Below are 15572 nucleotides of genomic sequence, written 5' to 3' on the forward strand. Positions count from 1 at the left end.
CCTGCGTGGGTCTCAGCCATGTCTGCTCCCCGGTTCCCTGCACCCCTCCCTGTTTCTGGGGCATCCCTGTCCCTGTCCCAGCCCCCCCACCCCAGCCTGGACGCTTCCCACTTCTCACTGCGGGGGGGCCAGGCTCCTGCCTCTGCTCCCCCAGCGCCGGGGCCACTGACCAAGGGCCTCAGCGGGGTGTGGAAGGAGCATAAGCTTGTCCCCCTCGGCCGGCCGGGGGGCAGGAAGTCCAGGTCGGGGCGCCAGCAGGCCGGGTCTGGCGACGGCCCCTCCTGACTCACTTCTGCCCTCACGTGCGGAGACGGGGCCGGCCATTGCTGCTTCTTGCATTGGGGCCCACCCTCGTGACCTCCACGGGCCGCACCCCCAAATACTAACTCGGTGGGATTAGGGTTTTAATGGGAGAATTTAGGGGACACCCTCGGTCTGTTGCGAGGACAGAAACCTTCCCCGAAGCCGCTGCTTCTCCTGGAGAACCCCGGTCACTGGGGGACCCCGCCCAGGGCACCTGTTGGGCCTCAGTTTCCCCTTCCGACAGCGAGGGGCCGGGGCGGACATCGGCCTGAGCTCCCATGGGCCTGCCCCGAGCTCGCTGGCACAGACGGAAGCAAGACAACCGGGAGCTGGCTTCTGTGTCCACTTCTTCTGCCTTTTGCTCCTGCTGCCGGACACTCCTGTCTTCCCCTCCCCCCTCCCCTCCTCACAACCCCCTTCCAATGTCAAACCCTGCAGATAGCGAGTCCCAGCGGGGTTGCCATAGCAACAGCTGGTCCTCACGTCCCAGGCCTGGCCCCTTGGAAGCAGCTCTTCACTCCACAGTCACAGGAACTCGAGGGCGGAGTGGATGCGGGGCGGGATCTCGTGGGGGGGAGGGGGGCGGTTAGGGGGGAGGGGGGGCGGCTGGGAGCACAGGGTCAGAACAGGGCACCAGGCCTCCTCCCGGTGGTGTCTCTGTCATTTGGGGCGGAGCCTGCGGACGGGGAGGTACCCAGCAGGAGGGGGGTGTGTCTGGGGCTGGAAGTCCCTGGTCCAGGTGCGTGAGGATCTGGCCCAGCCCCGCCCCGTCCACCCCCCCCCCCCCCCCCCGGCGTGCAGACACCGTCTCCAGGTCACATGGCAGTCTGCATCGTGTGTGTGTGTGTGTGTGTGTGTGTGTGTGTGTGTCCAAATCGCCTCTTTTTTAAAAATATTTTTTTATTGATTTTACTTTATTATCTTTTTAATCCTCACCCGAGGATACTTTCCCATTGATTTTTAGAGAGAGTGGGAGAGAGAGGGAAAGACAGAGAGAAACATTGATGTGAGAGAGACACATCTATTGGTTGCCTCCTGCGGCGCCCCGACCAGGGCCCGGGCCAGGAAGGAGCCTGCAACGCAGGTACATGCCCTAGACCGGAATCGAACCCAGGACCTTTCAGTCCACAGGCCGACGCTCGATCCACTGAGCCAAACTGGCCAGGGCTATTTTTATTGATTTCAGAGAGGAAAGGAGGAGAGATAGAAACATCAAGGATGAGAGTTGGATCAGCTGCCTCCTGCACGCCCCCCACTGGGGATGGAGCCCACAACCCAGGCGTGTGCCCTGACCAGGAATCGAACTGTGACCTCCTGGTTCCTGGGTCCACCTCAGCCCCTGAGCCAGGCCGCCGGGCGCCTCTGCCCGCGGCGCCAGAGACTCCAAACCGCGTCTTTGCTGGGCCCTGGGAAGCAGCATTGGTGTGAGGGTCAGTGGCCGAACCCTGGAGAACAGGAGCCCCCACCCCCAGGGCCCCCGGTTTCACAGTGTGTGTCTGGGGGGCTCCCAGTGTCCAGGGCACCCGCAGAGGATGCCCTTGGCTGGCCGAGTGTCCAGGGCCTCCGTGGCCCAGGCTAGGCCCAGCTGTGTGCCCAGCGCCCGGTCAGGTGGCATCTGCTCCGGCCACAGGGACGTGGCCGAGTTCCTGGGGAGAGGCAGCACCCACAGAGTGCGCCAGAGCGGGCAGCGGGCCTTGGGCCACCTCCTGGCCCAAGGCCTCACTCATCTAGGGTCTGGCCCCCACAATCCTTTTGCTTTTCATCTCTGCTGGTGTGCCCCTGGAGCGTGGCGGCAGTCAGGGTTCTCCTGGGGCCCTGCTTAGGCCCCTCATCTAATACAGCACCCCCTCTCTCGGTGACTCCTGGGGAGCAGCCCCTGCCCTGCTCCCAGGCCGGGGGGCCGGGGGAGGGGGTGCCCGCCTGAGCCAGGACCACGTGCAGTTGGCTTTCCCGCTCTGAGCTGCAGGGAGGGGAGGGGCCGGGCGTGGGAGAGGCCGGCTTCCTGCAGCTGCGTCTGGGAGAGGATTGCACAGGTGTTTGGTGGGTTTTTTCCCCACCAATTTTCATCTAAAAAACCTGCTTTCCACCAAATAAGGTTTTTGATGAGAATTTGATTGAAATCGTGAAATTTTGATTGGGGTCGGGTGTGGCGGGGCTGGGATTTCTGCTCCATCTGGAGGCAGGAGGGTCCGGCCCGCGTCTCAGCGGCTTTAATCTCTGCGAAGTAGGGCAGCAGGCATTTCCACGTTAATAACGTCCGCGGCCCTGAGCCCCCGGCCTCGCTGTGCTGTGAAGGCAGGAGTCTTTAGGCCCCTTTGAAAGGATGGTGGGGGTTGAACCCCGGGGGGGGGGGGAGTGGGCCTACCTCTGTGTGAGGGGACGAGAGGCGCGGGGCGGGCTTGCCCTCCACTCCCGTGGTGGGTTCTCGAACCCGGGGCCTGATGGAAGCGCCCGGCAGTGTCTGTCCCTTGGACCTGCAGAGCATGTCAGCGCTCCCCAAATGACGGCTCACCGTGTAGCCAGAACCTGAGGGCGGCTGACAGGTCCCCCTGGAGTTCCAGGGAGAGAGCGACCTCTGGGCCTGCCCGGGCTCCTGCGGGGAGGAGGCCTCTGAGTGAAGAGAAACCCTGGAATGACGCACACCGTTTTCTTTAGTAGCGTTCACCTTCCCCGCTAGAATATGCAGATGAGCTCCTTGAGGCTGGTTCAGTCATGACTTCATCCCACGTGGCTGGCACATAGTAGGTGCTGATATTTGTCGGATGAATGAAGGAGAGGATGGGTGGATGGGTGGATGGGGGTGGATGGATGGGTTGGGGGGGTGTTTGGAGGGATGGAGGGAGGGAAGGAAAGAAGTGCTGTATACAGGTGGCATACAGCACCTCCAGGGGTAAGCCTGAGGGGGGAGGGGTCGGTGAAGGATGGAGAAGACAGACAAAAGAATGAACCTGGGGCTAGGGGGGACGTTACTCTCTGATGGAGAGACAGGCCACGGCCTGCAAACAGAGTCTTTATCTTATAGCAGATCCCAGGAGGCAAAGTAAGGGCGTGGTCAAGATGGTGACAACATTCTGGCGGGTTTCGAATCCACTCAATCACATGCCCCTGAACTCCATCAAGCTTTATTTTGGCAGCACTTGCTGCACCTCCCGCAGCCCACATCACTCAGTCACCTGGGGCCACAGGTTCGGACCATGAGGTCAAGCTCACAGCCACAGCCTTTGGTTGTAATTGTGCTGGGACTTGCACATGGCTTTGCCACGAGAGGACCGTGTCCTCTCATTAGTCCAGTGGTTGTCAACCTTCTGGCCCTTTAAATACAGCTTCTCATGTGGTGACCCGACCATAAGATTATTTTCGTTGCTACTTCATAACTGTAATGTTGCTACTGTTAGGAATCGTCATGTAAATATCTGCTATGCAGGATGGTCTTAGGCCACCCCTGGGAAAGGGTCGTTCAACCGCCAAAGGGGTCGCGACCCACGGGTTGAGAACCGCTGCATGAGTCCGAGGCTTGAACCTGTCGGAACGTTGTGGCCGCTCTCTGCAATGCTGTTGATGGTTTAACCTGATACAGTTCGGCTAGAACACAGCTTCTTCCCAAAGTTATGATGAGAGAAAGGGGAGGAGCCCAAGGGCGGGATGCAGGCCCGAGGCGGACGCTCCACGGCCAGCGGCTCAGTCCGCTCCCTCGGCCTCTCCCTGAGCCCCATGCGAGGTGTGCACCGGGGCCCCGTCCGGGTGGCAGCGGGGAGCGCAGGACGGGCACCGAGGTTGCTCGAGCCTCAGCTGTCGCCGTCTCTGTCGCTGTCTCCTGGGTGACTCGCTGGGATTCGTGTCCACACCTCGGGGTGCCTTTTCTTCCCTTCCCTTCCCTTCCCTTCCCGCTAACAAGGGCCTTTGGGCTTTAAATAATTCGCTCTTCACAGACGTGTTTATTCATCCTTTACTGGCGTTTCTTAGAGGAGAGGCGACATGCGGTCTTCCTGGAAATCGCGCAGAGCGGTCGGGACTTGTAGGTACAGAGAGCGCCGCCCCCCTCCCTTCCCGGGAGACCCCGCCGGGTGGAGCAGCCCCCACCCCCACAAATTCATGTTTACCCATCCGACCGACCGTGACCTTATTAGGAGCTGAGCTCGCTGCAGATTTAATTAGTTCAGTTAAAATTAGCCGCACTGGGTGGGGGTGGGCCCTCAGCCCATCTGCAGCGTCTGTGTGAGGCCGGAGCTGCCGCCACAGAGACCCCAGGCACGTGGGCCGGGGCCGGGGCCGGGGTGGAGGAGGCAGCCGTGGGAGGGATGCGGCCAGCAGCCAAGGGACCGTGGTGCCCCTGGAGCTGGGAGAGGCGGGAAGGACCCTCCCCGGAGCCCCCGGAGGGAGCACGACCTGGACAGGGCTCTTCTGGCCCAGACTGTGAGGGTCCGTCCCCGCAGGTCTGGGCCCCCGGCGTGTGGGCGTTCGTCCTGAGCCCCATGACAGCAATTCAGAGGTCACACCGTGGAAGGTCAGCGCCCTCCATCACCTGGGAGCGGACGCCTGTCCAGGGGTCCCCCTGGATTCTCAATTCACTGGGCTCATCAATTCGTCACTGAGATCCCATTTCTTCTGGGAGCAGGTCCCCCCCCCACCCAGCCTCAGGCCTCTGGGTGCCATCTTGGTGGGTGATTTGGGGCCTCTCCGTGTCCTGGGGGCCAGGACAGCGTCCTCCCTGCCTCCCTGGGCGCCCATCGGCTGCAGGCCTGCGTTTCGGCCGCCACGGCTGTCCCTCTTCATGGGGGGCTTGACCAGCAAAACCGGGGAGCGCACAGGGACGCGGGGAGAAATGTCCGGCTGATGGGAGGCCGGGAAGGGGCCGGGTGCCCAGTGGGTGCCGGGGGCCCTGCAGAGTGTGGGCCTGCCCGCCCCCTCCCTCCGGGGTGCACACACGCAAATTCCCACGTGGTGGTCTTGCTTTTTTGTTCTTTTAAAATATAATTTTATTGGTTTTGAGAGAGAGAGGGATGGAGAGGTAGAAACGTTGCTGAGAGGAACACCATCGATCGGCTGCCTCCTGCACGCCCCCCACAGGGGATCGAGCCTGCAACCTGGGCACATGTCCCGACCAGGAATCGAACCGTGACCCCCTGGTTCCTGGGTTGATGCTCAGCCACGGAGCCACGCCGGCCGGGCTGGCCTTGTTCCTTGGTTGGAACACACACTCTTGACTTCTCTCTCCGGAAAGGAATCGTTTCACGTAAGCGAAAATGTGGTTGTCCTCGCCCGGCCGACCCCCTGAAACAGGAAAATGCACTATGGTTTCGGGTGGAGCCAGCCGGCCCGGCGGAAACTCTGAGCAGCTCGTTTTATTCCAGGGTGCGCCCTGCTGGCCCCGTTAGGAAAATGGGGCGCTGGTGGGTTATTTAAGCAGAGTCTGAAGGAGTCGAGCTGCTGCTGCCGGAAGGTTCTCTCCATCCAGAGATGGGCAGGTCAATGGCAGTGTGCGGGCGGGCACGCCGTGGGCACGGGGCGCAGACAGCTATGGCACCGCACCGGTGGGGGCCCTCCCAGGGAGGCCGAGGGGTCGGGGAGGGCTCGCTGAGGCCGCCTCATCGCGTCCGGGGGAGGAAGACAAAGGTGGTATGGCTGCCCGATGTTTCTGGGCTGTCGGAGTCCTGACCTCGAGTCCCCTGCCCCCCCTCACCCCCCCGCGTGGCCTCTTGTGCCACGGGAGCTGTGTGCCGACGTGGCTGGGCCAGGGAGGCCCCTTGAGCTTCTCCACTGGGGGGGGGGGCACTGTCCTGGGGGCTGTCCTGGCTCCCCACTCCCGGCCTTGGGGTTGGGTTCTCCCTGGATTGGGGGTGTTCCTGGAGGTGGCAACTAATAAAAACCGCGCTGCCAGCCAGGCCCTGGAAGGAATTCATTTGAAGGTGAAATCGGTCACCACGGCTTAATTAGTTCCCAGAGCCGCGTCTCCGGATCTGCTAACGAGGCGGGAGTGAGGCGGTGGCTGGCGCGGGAGCGCATGCTCCGGGCGTCCCCGTCCTGGCACCTGCCCAGGTTTCCACGGCGAACACCGTGACCAGAGGGGGTGGGGGCATCGCGCGCACCTGCCCGCGCGTCCAGCCCCCGGGGCTGCGGGGAAGGGGTGAAGGGTGGCTTCTCGGGTGGAAGAGGCCTCCTCCGTGTCCGTGACCCCCTCCGTGTCCGTGACCCCCTCCCTGCCCGGCTGCGAGGACGCCCACGGTTCTGGGAGCGTCGGCCCCGCCTCTCGGCTTGCGTGGTCTGTGGTCACGCACACCCAGGCCCCCGCTCCCGCCTCTGGCTGCTCCGACCCCTCACCTTCTCCACCCCAGGCCCCCCTGCTGCCCCTGTGCATGGAGATAGGAGCTCGCTGCCAGATAGCGTGTTGTGTGTGTGTGCATGCGTATGCATGTGTATGCATGTGTGTGTGTGTGTGCGCACGCACGCAGGTGTGTGATGGGGGCCCTTCCTAGCTTAATGTATGTTTCTGTGCCCATGACTTCCACCACCGTGAATAGCTGAGCAGCTCATGTCAGACAAACGCAACCCTCCTTCTGATGATCGTACCAAACCCGGCCCGGCCCGCGGGGCTCAGGGGACGAGGGTCGACCTAGGAACCAGGAGGTCACGGTTCGATTCCCGGTCAGGGCACAGGCCCGGGTTGTGGGCTCGGTCCCCAGTGTGGGGCGTGCAGGAGGCAGCTGGTCCATGATTCTTTCTCATCATGAATGTTTCTCCCTCCCTCCCTCTCCCTTCCTCTCTGACATCAATAAAAATATATTTAAAAAAATAATAACAAACCCTGGATAAGATGTAAAAATAGCAACAGTAACTGCTTAAAGGCACAAGGCAGACAGCTGTAGGGTGGGACCCTTGCCAGGAAGAGAGCGAGAGCGAGAGCGCCCCCCTTCCCCCGTGCCGGGTTCCACAGGCCCCGCCCTGCGCCCCGCGCCCCGCGGACAGGCCGGGACGAGGCTCGCAGCAGACACCCCAGCTCTGCTCACGAGGCCCCCGCATCGCTGCCGAGACGCCTTTTAGATGGCGTGTTATTTATAAAGCGTGATTCATTGAGCAGTTACTGTGCGGTGGGGACGGGCTGCCGACTAATACTTAAACAGCCGCGAGGTGGGCGCGGGCGGGAGGATCCAGGTCTGGCGCCCTCCTGGGACCTGCCTGCGCTCTGGGCAGGGCCCCCCCGCGCTCACCATCTCCGAGGCCTTCCGTTCAGTTCTGGAAGGTTCAGCAGGTGTGGCCGGGCCCCCGCGACCCTCTGGCGCTCTGCGGCTTCCTTCCGGTTCCCGTGGGCTCTGGCTGAGAGGCTAGCGCCGCCCCGGGATTTGTGCTGAGACGGACACTGCCTGGGCCTCCCCGCATCCCCGCCGTCCGCCGTCCGCCGTCCGCCGTCCACCGGAGCAGCTGCTGGAGGAGGCGCGGCCGCGGCCTCGGGGACGAGAGGGAAGCGCCGCCACCTGGGAGGCCAGGGTGCCCGCCCGCCCTGCCCGCGCCCAGCCTTGTCCGCGGGGCAGCCGGGGTCTCGGTGGCAGTAGGGCCCACTCTGCTCTGTGTTGTTTCCTTTAATTTTATTTATTGTTGTTGTTATTTTTTATCTCCACCCGAGGACATTTTCTCATTGATTTTTTTATAGAGGGTGGAAGGGAGAGGGAGAGACAGAGAAGCATCGATGTGAGAGAGACAGCGATTGGTGGCCTCCCGGGGCCGTGGAGGAGCCTGCAGCCGAGGACGTGCCCTTGACCGGAATCGAACCCGGGACCCTTTGGTCTGCAGGCCGGCGCTCTGTCCACTGAGCCACACCAGCCAGGGCCGCTCTGTCTTGTTGATGCAGGAAAAGAAGGTCCGAAGGCTGTGTGTGGGGGTCCCCGGTGCCCAGGCCTGGGAACGGGGTGGCCAGCCTGGGGTCCCGCCACTCGCAGCTGCTCTGTGGAGCCGGCCCCACCCAGCCGTGAGGTGCCGGGCCAGCAGGGCGGCGTGGTCCCTGCGAGCCGGCAGGTCCCTGGGCGGAAGCGGGGAGGTGTGAGGGGGCAGTAAAGGGGCGGAGAAGTGAGGGGGCTTTGGGTGCCGGGGACCAGCCTGCCATGCCCCGAATAGCACCCCGCACCCCGCGCACTCAAAGCCGGGGCTCACCCCTCTCTCTTCATTGGTTCGTTCACTCGGCCGTTCATTCACCCAGTGCTGTAGGGAGCACCTCCGGGTGGCAGGGCAGCGAGGGGGGGGGGGCGCTGCTGGGCCTTGCATGGCCTCAAGCAGCTGGACGTCTCCTGAGCCCAGGAGATGCGCCGCAGCCAGACGGCAGCCAGGGAGCCCTGAGAGGGGCCTGTCCCGTGCCTGGCTAGCCAGGCAGACTTCCTGGAGGAGGCGACATGGCAAGGATCCTGGACATGCGTCCGAGGCACCTGGGAGGGCTTATTGTGGACACAGAGCCGGGGGTGGGGGGCCGGGGGAGGTCACCTCGCTGTGCTTACGGACGTTTAAAGTTAACCGTGTGCATTTAGCGACTGCTGACACTGGCATGGTGCAGGCACTCTTTCCACATCGAGTGACGTGACCCTCCTGACCTGTGAGGCGGCACCGTTCAGTCCCCGTTGGGCAGATGAGGAAATGGAAGCACAGGGAGGTGCCGTGGCCATTGGGCCACGGGGCCACAGGGAGGTGCTGTGGCCACAGGGCCGGGAGGGGCCAGGACTCGACCTGGAAGTTCAACGCCCCCCACCCCCTTTGTGCTTCAAACACAACTCAGGTGACCCCACCACCAACGCTGGGAATGAGCTGGGTTATTCCCATTTTCCAGATGGGGAAACTGAGGGCCAGGGTGCCTGACCCACCGATGGCCACCGTGGGAGTGAGACAGAGCCAGCCCGGGTCTGCTGGGCTCCCACGTCCGATTCTCTCCCCACGTCCTCGCCCCCCCCTTACCCCCGCCCCAGGACCAGAGCTGGCGGGGGGCCTGTCATCATGGGCCCACCAGACCTTCCGAGGTGCCCGACACCTGTCGCTCCCTCCCCACCAGGACTGGGTCCTGAAACGTTCTGTTGTGGGAAGAGCCTTTTTTGTACAAGAGATGGAATTATTTTCAGCCTGTTGTCAGGCAGTTGTCAAAAGACGCGGCAAATAAAGGGCTGAGCGCGTGAGGGCTTGTGGGGGGGGGGGGGCAGAGCGCCAGCCGCACGGATCCTGGGGGCTGGGAGCGCATGGCTTACACATTTTTTATTTTTATTGCTCATTTGTGTGTTTATTATTCCTTGTTTCTTACCAAGGGGCTGGCACTGGGGTTGGGCACGGGGGTTGTGGTGGTGGCTGAAGGCCAGGCCTGGAGGCTGACCGTGTGGGGTGACTTGGGGTGACCCTCTTCCTTCCTGGAGTTCCTCACTGGGGGCCTCCAGCTCATTTTCCTCCTGGGTTTCGGCCTTTGGAACAGCCCCTGGGGAGGGTGGGCAGGAGACGTGGGTGAGTGGCAGGGGGGCGGGTTCCCCACGCAGCGTCCGATCCCCCCCCCACCCCCCCAGCCGCTCGCCTCACCTTCGCCAGCTCGGCCCCAAGTCCCCTCCCACTCCCACCCCCTCCTCTGGAATGAAACCCAGCCTCACCTCTGCCAGGAGGGATGTGACCAGCACGGCGTCCAGCCGCCGCCGCCGTCCTCCCCGAAGGGCCCCGGGTGGGAACGGGGTGTCAGCTGGTGGAAGGGGGCTCCGCCACGCCTGGGCACTGGGCCTCGGGCGTCTCCAACCCCACGGCCCCCGCGGGCCTCGGAGCTCGGCGGGGCCTCCACGGAGTGTCCTGGGCGAGCCACTCAGAGAAGCGACAGCTGGGCCTGGGGGAGAAATGGGTTTCCAATTCCGTCTTCCCTCTTTGTCTTTTTTTAAAAAAATACATTTTTATTGATTTCCGAGAGGAAGGGAGAGGGAGAGGGAGAGAAACATCCATGATGGGAGAGAATCATGGATCGGCTGCCTCCTGCACGCCCCCCACTGGGGATGGAGCCCCCAACCTGGGCACGTGCCCCTGACCGGGAATCGAACTCAAATCCTGGTTCGTAGGTCGACGCTCAATGACTGAGCCATGCCGGCCGGGCTTCCCTCTTCGTCTTAATTTTCACCGTGGGCCTCCAGCTCTGTCGTCCTGGTCTCATCTTGAAGATGGAGACGGTGTTAGCTGCTTCCCGGGCTCTGCAGGAGGGTGGGGGGGGGGAGGGGCCAAGAGCAGGTCCCCCTCCGTCCACCGCTGCTGCCCAACTTCCCAAGGGCACCTGGGTCGAAGCTGCGTCTCTGTGGTCAGAGCGTGAAGGGCTCGGAGTGGCACCGGGGTTTCTAATGCGGGTGCGGGGGTCTCCGTGGGGAGACTGGGTCCTGTGGCCCAGAGCCGGCGCCCCCAGCCTGTGTCTAATACGTAGAGAGAACCACTGCCCACAGGTAGTGAGCTCCCCGTTGCTGGGGGTAATCAAGGAGAGCGTGCCTGCCTGTGTGAGGGAGCCTTCAGTGGGTGAGGTAGGCGGGGGCTGGGGATGCCCGTCTCCCTGGCAGGGTTTGTGCGGGGCAGAACCTGGGCACGCAGTGGGCCTGCACGTGCGTCTGCTGGGACTACAGCTCCTAATTTCCCTGAAGTTTTCACCCAGGTTCCTGGACACGCGGACTGGAAACGTCATCTGCTCACCAAGAGGTGGGGTTCCTCCGTGAGGGGTGCTTATGCCCACAGGCCTCACGCCCCGCCTTGTGCTGTCTGATCGGGGGACGGGGTCTCATCTGCCCCCCGGCTGGCTCCCTGGGCCCACAGCCGTGGTGGGCGTGGTGCGTGGGGAGGGGAGGTGGGGCTGAGGCTGCCCCTCGCCCGCCTGGTCCTGGCTGACGTCCTCACAGAGACCCCAGGTCCCTTCGCTGCTCCGAGTGGGACCCGTGCGTTTGGGGAACTAGGTTCCGTCCCTCTTCTCCTCCGTCCTCGGTGGGGAGGGAGGTGGGCCCTTCACAGGTCCCCGTGTCAGCAGCGGGGCTGCCTGGGATGGTGGGGGCTCTGTGGGCCTCGGCGAGGCCCCCGCCCCGTCTGCACACAGGCTGCCCGCGCCCCTGCTCACAGCCACGGCCGTGAGGGAACTTGGCGAGCAACGCACTCCGTGATTTTGGGAGGGCGTCCACGCAGACGGATGGAGGCGGGGTGAGCATCGCGAGCCTTCCACGCCCCCAGAGGGTTCCCTGAGCCTGAGTGTTCGTGGGGCGCACATGGCCAGACCCCCCTCCAGAGAGGGGCTCCCTGCGTCGGCCACCGTGGCCGCTGAGATGTCCCAGACAGGCGGGCGGCCGGGCCTGTGGCCACAAGCCCGACGACCCTCCGGCCTTCGCAGGCCCACGCGGCCTGTGCCCGGGTCGTGCTGCAGGCTCCCCGTGGGCGCAGCCAGGCCCTTGCTGGGGATCCCCGAGCACATGTCCTGGGTGTGCGTGCGGGACTGACCTCTGCCCCGAGGAGGTGATGCGTGCGGACAGGCCACGGGGATGAGGGTAAAGCCCCCGGGCAGGTCGGCGTCCGGGCACCTCTTAGTGCTGCCAGGGCTCCGGGCTGGGTGCCTGGGCGAGGGGTCCCCGGGGCCAGCGCCATGGGGACGGCTGTGTCGTTCGGGGCCGTTGGGAGGCTCAGAGATTTGAATGTGGCTGATATGGGGCGCAGGCTGGGGCTCCCTTCTCTCCGCGCGCCTCCAGCCGCCATCCTTGTCACAGGTCTGTCACCCACGGACCTCCACTCACACGTTCCTGTTGCTGTTTTTGCCTCCTCTCTCTCTCTCCCTCTCCCTCTTTCTCTCTCTCTCTCTCTAATTTGGGAAGCAGTTCTCTTAGCAACAGGAACCCGCACGCTTAATCACAGCCCAGCAACAGACGCGCGGGCGGTGCAGCCCGGCCCCCAGTGCCCCGTTAGTGTTCAGGGGTGACCCTGCCACTGCCCTGAGCCCCAGGCGTCCTGCCTGTCGGTGTGTGTTACGGGGAGAGCTCTCGTCCCCCTCCCTCCTCCCTCCCTCCTGGCCCCCCTCCCTCCCTGCTGGTCCCCCTCCCTCCCTCCTGGCCCCCCTCCGTCCCTCCTGGCCCCCCTCCGTCCTTCCTGGCCCCCCTCCCTTCCTCCTGGCCCCCCTCCGTCCCTCCTGGCCCCCCTCCGTCCCTCCTGGCCCCCCCCCCTCCCTCCTGGCCCCCTCCCTCCCTGCTGGCCCCCCTCCGTCCCTCCTGGCCCCCCTCCGTCCCTCCTGGCCCCCCTCCCTCCCTCCTGGCCCCCTCCCTCCCTGCTGGCCCCCCTCCGTCCCTGCTGGCCCCCCTCCGTCCCTCCTGGCCCCCCTCCGTCCCTCCCGGCCCCCCTCCCTCCCTCCTGGCCCCCCTCTGTCCCTCCTGGCCCCCCTCCCTCCCTCCTGGCCCCCCTCCGTCCCTTCTGGCCCCCCTCCGTCCCTCCTGGCCCCCCTCCCTCCCTCCTGGCCCCCCTCCGTCCCTCCCGGCCCCCCCTCCCTCCGGGATCCTGCCGGGTGGAGATGCTAATGTGACCGTGAGGACGCTCATTAATCCGCCGCCGGAATCAGGGCGCGCCGCCCGTCTAATTGTCTCATCTCCCTTTAAAGGGGGGTTCTGGTTTCTCCAGGGGAATCGCCGCCGTGGGGCTGAGCCAGGGGAGGGACGGCTCCGTGGCTGAGCCCTTTGAAGGGAAATCTGGGTCACGGCAGATTCCGGAGGCGGGCGGGCTGCCCAGAGCGCGGTCCCGCGTGAGGCTCCGCACGGGCTGCTTCAGCCTCCGACGCGCTCGCTGCCCCTGCCGCCGCCGAGCACGCGGCACTTCCAAAGGGAACTTGGCTTTTTCTAGGAAAATCAGCCAGGACAGCGCCGTGCGTGCCGACAGTGCGCCGAGTGCGCGTGGGAGCAGCCGTGGCCCGGGCACCGGCCGGCTTCCCTGGGATCCCCGGCTCCGGCTGGCAGATGCCCGAGGATGCCCGGCCCCTGCTCCCCCCGCCCGCGCCGCGCGGATCACAAAGGCAGGGTAGCGGCGCTCACATGACGGGCGCGGGGAGAGGCCGCCGGGCTTGAGCGGCTCCCAGCGGACAGGCAGACTATGGGGTGGGCTCTGGCGGCGGCGCGCCGGGGCTGGCATGCCCAGCGATGCCCGGAGGCACGCCGTGCCCAGACGCCCGCCGCCGCGCCCCGGGTCCAGGCTGCCCCGGCGCCCAGGGGCCGGATGGCGCTGCTCGCCTGTCCCCCCGCCGAGAAGGTTATATAATGAGCAGCGGGCGGCCCGAGCCGGAGGGAAGATGAAGTCTTTGTTAAATGCCTTCAGCAAGAGGGAAGGTAAGAGGAGCCAGAGCCGCGGGCACGCGGTGCCTGGGGAGCCCTTCGCGCGGGTTCTGGGGGGGCGGTGGGGGGGCGCCCGGCTCCTCCTGGAACTGCTGGTCCTTCGCCCCGTGTGAGGGCGTAACCGCATCCGCTGGGCGGGCTCCATCCCGTGTCTGGCGTGGCGACCCCCTGACCGCGCGGCCGGTTGTATTTTTGTCCCCGAGTCCCAGTCCCTGGCAGGACCGCATTCCAGAGCGTGCAGCCCGGAGACGGCGCCCGGGGCACGTTCGGAACTAAGTTCCAGGGAAACAAGGGAAGTTGGGGCTCCAGTCTGCCCGCTGCCCGCAGGCTGGTGAGCCCAGGACGGGGAGGTCAGGACACGCGGGGCACAGCGGGCTCCCGGGCGGCAGTGGCAGGGGTGGGGACGCCTCGCGGAGGACTTGGAAAGTGTAATTTTTATTGGGGACAGAAACGTGTAATAAGTGCCAGGAGGACGGGGAGGGGAGCCCCACCAGGTAGAGTTCGCGGGCCGCCCGCCCGGGAGGAGGAAGCCGCGGGGGATGGGAATCGCTGCCAGGCGGGAAAGCAGGTGTTTTTAACCCTTTTCTCACACGCACACGCACGCGCACACATGCACACACACCGCGCGCACACACGCGCACATGCATGCACATGCACACACACACGCACACACGCCCTCCAGGGAGCCCGTCAGAGGAGAGGCTGGGGCTGGGCAGGCTGGTGAAGATTGGGGTGCTTCAGAGGAGTTGGGGAGGCTGTGAAATAGGCGGCGGAGACAGGGACGCTGGTGCCATGGGTCTCGGTGACAGAGTGAGCCCCTCCCCCCCCACCTGTGCGCGTCCGTCCGTCCCCTCAGAGACTCGCTGGCGCCCGGCAGGACCGACCTGAAAAGGTCCCGGGCTCCGTCCCCTCATCTCCCAGGCGGCCGGCCCTCCCCCGGGGGCCCCGCAGCCTCCAGCCCGGACGCCCCGCAGCCTGTGCCGTGGGAATCCTGTGTCCGTGTTTGTCTCTCGCATGAGTAACCCAGTCACTCCGTGTTTGTGACCCACCCCAGTGCGGGGACCTTTTAGTTATTTTTATTTTTTATTGATTTCAGAGAGGAAGGGAGAGAGGGAGAGAGAGAAACATCCATGGTGAGAGAGAATCACGGACCGGCTGCCTCCTGCACGGCCCCACTGGGGACCGAGCCCGCAACCCAGGCCTGTGCCCTGACCGGGAACTGAACCAGGACCTCCTGGTTCCTAGGTCGACGCTCACCTGAGCCCTGCCAGTGTGGGGCCCTGGGCTGGGGATGGTGGTGTGAGGTGCTCTCTGGTCTATGCCCTTATTTCATAGACGTCGCTCCCCTCTGAGTCCGTCTGAGCGCGAGCAGGTGCCCCCCCGCCCCGTGCCCCCTTCTGTGAAGGGCGTTACCCCTTCCCAGCGACATAGGTCAGAGAGCAGACGTGACTGCCCGCCCTGGGAGCTGGGGGTTGAGAGAGGCAGGCATTTCCGGGTCTGGGGGTGCCCCCTGGAGCCGGGGTCCCCTCCCCGCATTGGCGTGAGCCCTGCCGCTGTGGGCCGGGCCGGGAGGCCTCAGGGGCTGGGGTTCTGTGGCCACTTTCTCTGCCCACCTGTGGGAGGTGTCGGCTCGCTGTGGCCTCCGGTCCGCAGACCTGTGCCCGGCAGGCCTCGCCACCCACAGCCGCCACTTGCACCGGCCACGCGAGGCGGCGGCCACGGTTCCTCCGGCCCGGCTGCCCCGAGACAGCAACGCCGTGTGTTCTCCCTCGCGACCAGCAAGGCACACGCTGGGGGACTCCCCCGAACAAGACCTGTCTGGCCAGTGGGGAGGCCTTGGCTGACGCCTCCGGCCCCGGGACAGGGCCACAGACGACCAGCCTTTCCCGGGCCGCCCTCCAGGCAGCAGGCGTCCAGGTCCTGCGCTGGGGAGTCATGTGGATGGGGTTC

The 15572-nt window shown here is 64.9% G+C and overlaps 1 protein-coding gene across 2 annotated transcripts in view; it reads left to right on the forward strand.

Moving 5' to 3' along the window:
* The window catches only part of SHANK2 (SH3 and multiple ankyrin repeat domains 2), a 168131-nt gene that overhangs the window by 36507 nt on the left and 116052 nt on the right, over nucleotides 1-15572 (forward strand). Inside the window, exon 1 of one of the 2 annotated variants that reach the window (XM_036295831.1) lies at nucleotides 12950-13616. The exons of the other annotated variant lie outside the window; for it this stretch is intronic. Coding sequence (XP_036151724.1) covers nucleotides 13421-13616 — 196 coding nt within the window. The 5' untranslated portion in view covers nucleotides 12950-13420. Of the gene's footprint in view, nucleotides 1-12949; nucleotides 13617-15572 lie in introns of those variants that run through there. 2 annotated transcript variants of the gene reach the window in all.

Source organism: Myotis myotis, unplaced genomic scaffold (assembly GCF_014108235.1).
Source record: "Myotis myotis isolate mMyoMyo1 unplaced genomic scaffold, mMyoMyo1.p scaffold_m19_p_27, whole genome shotgun sequence".
Classification (NCBI taxonomy): domain Eukaryota; kingdom Metazoa; phylum Chordata; class Mammalia; order Chiroptera; family Vespertilionidae; genus Myotis; species Myotis myotis.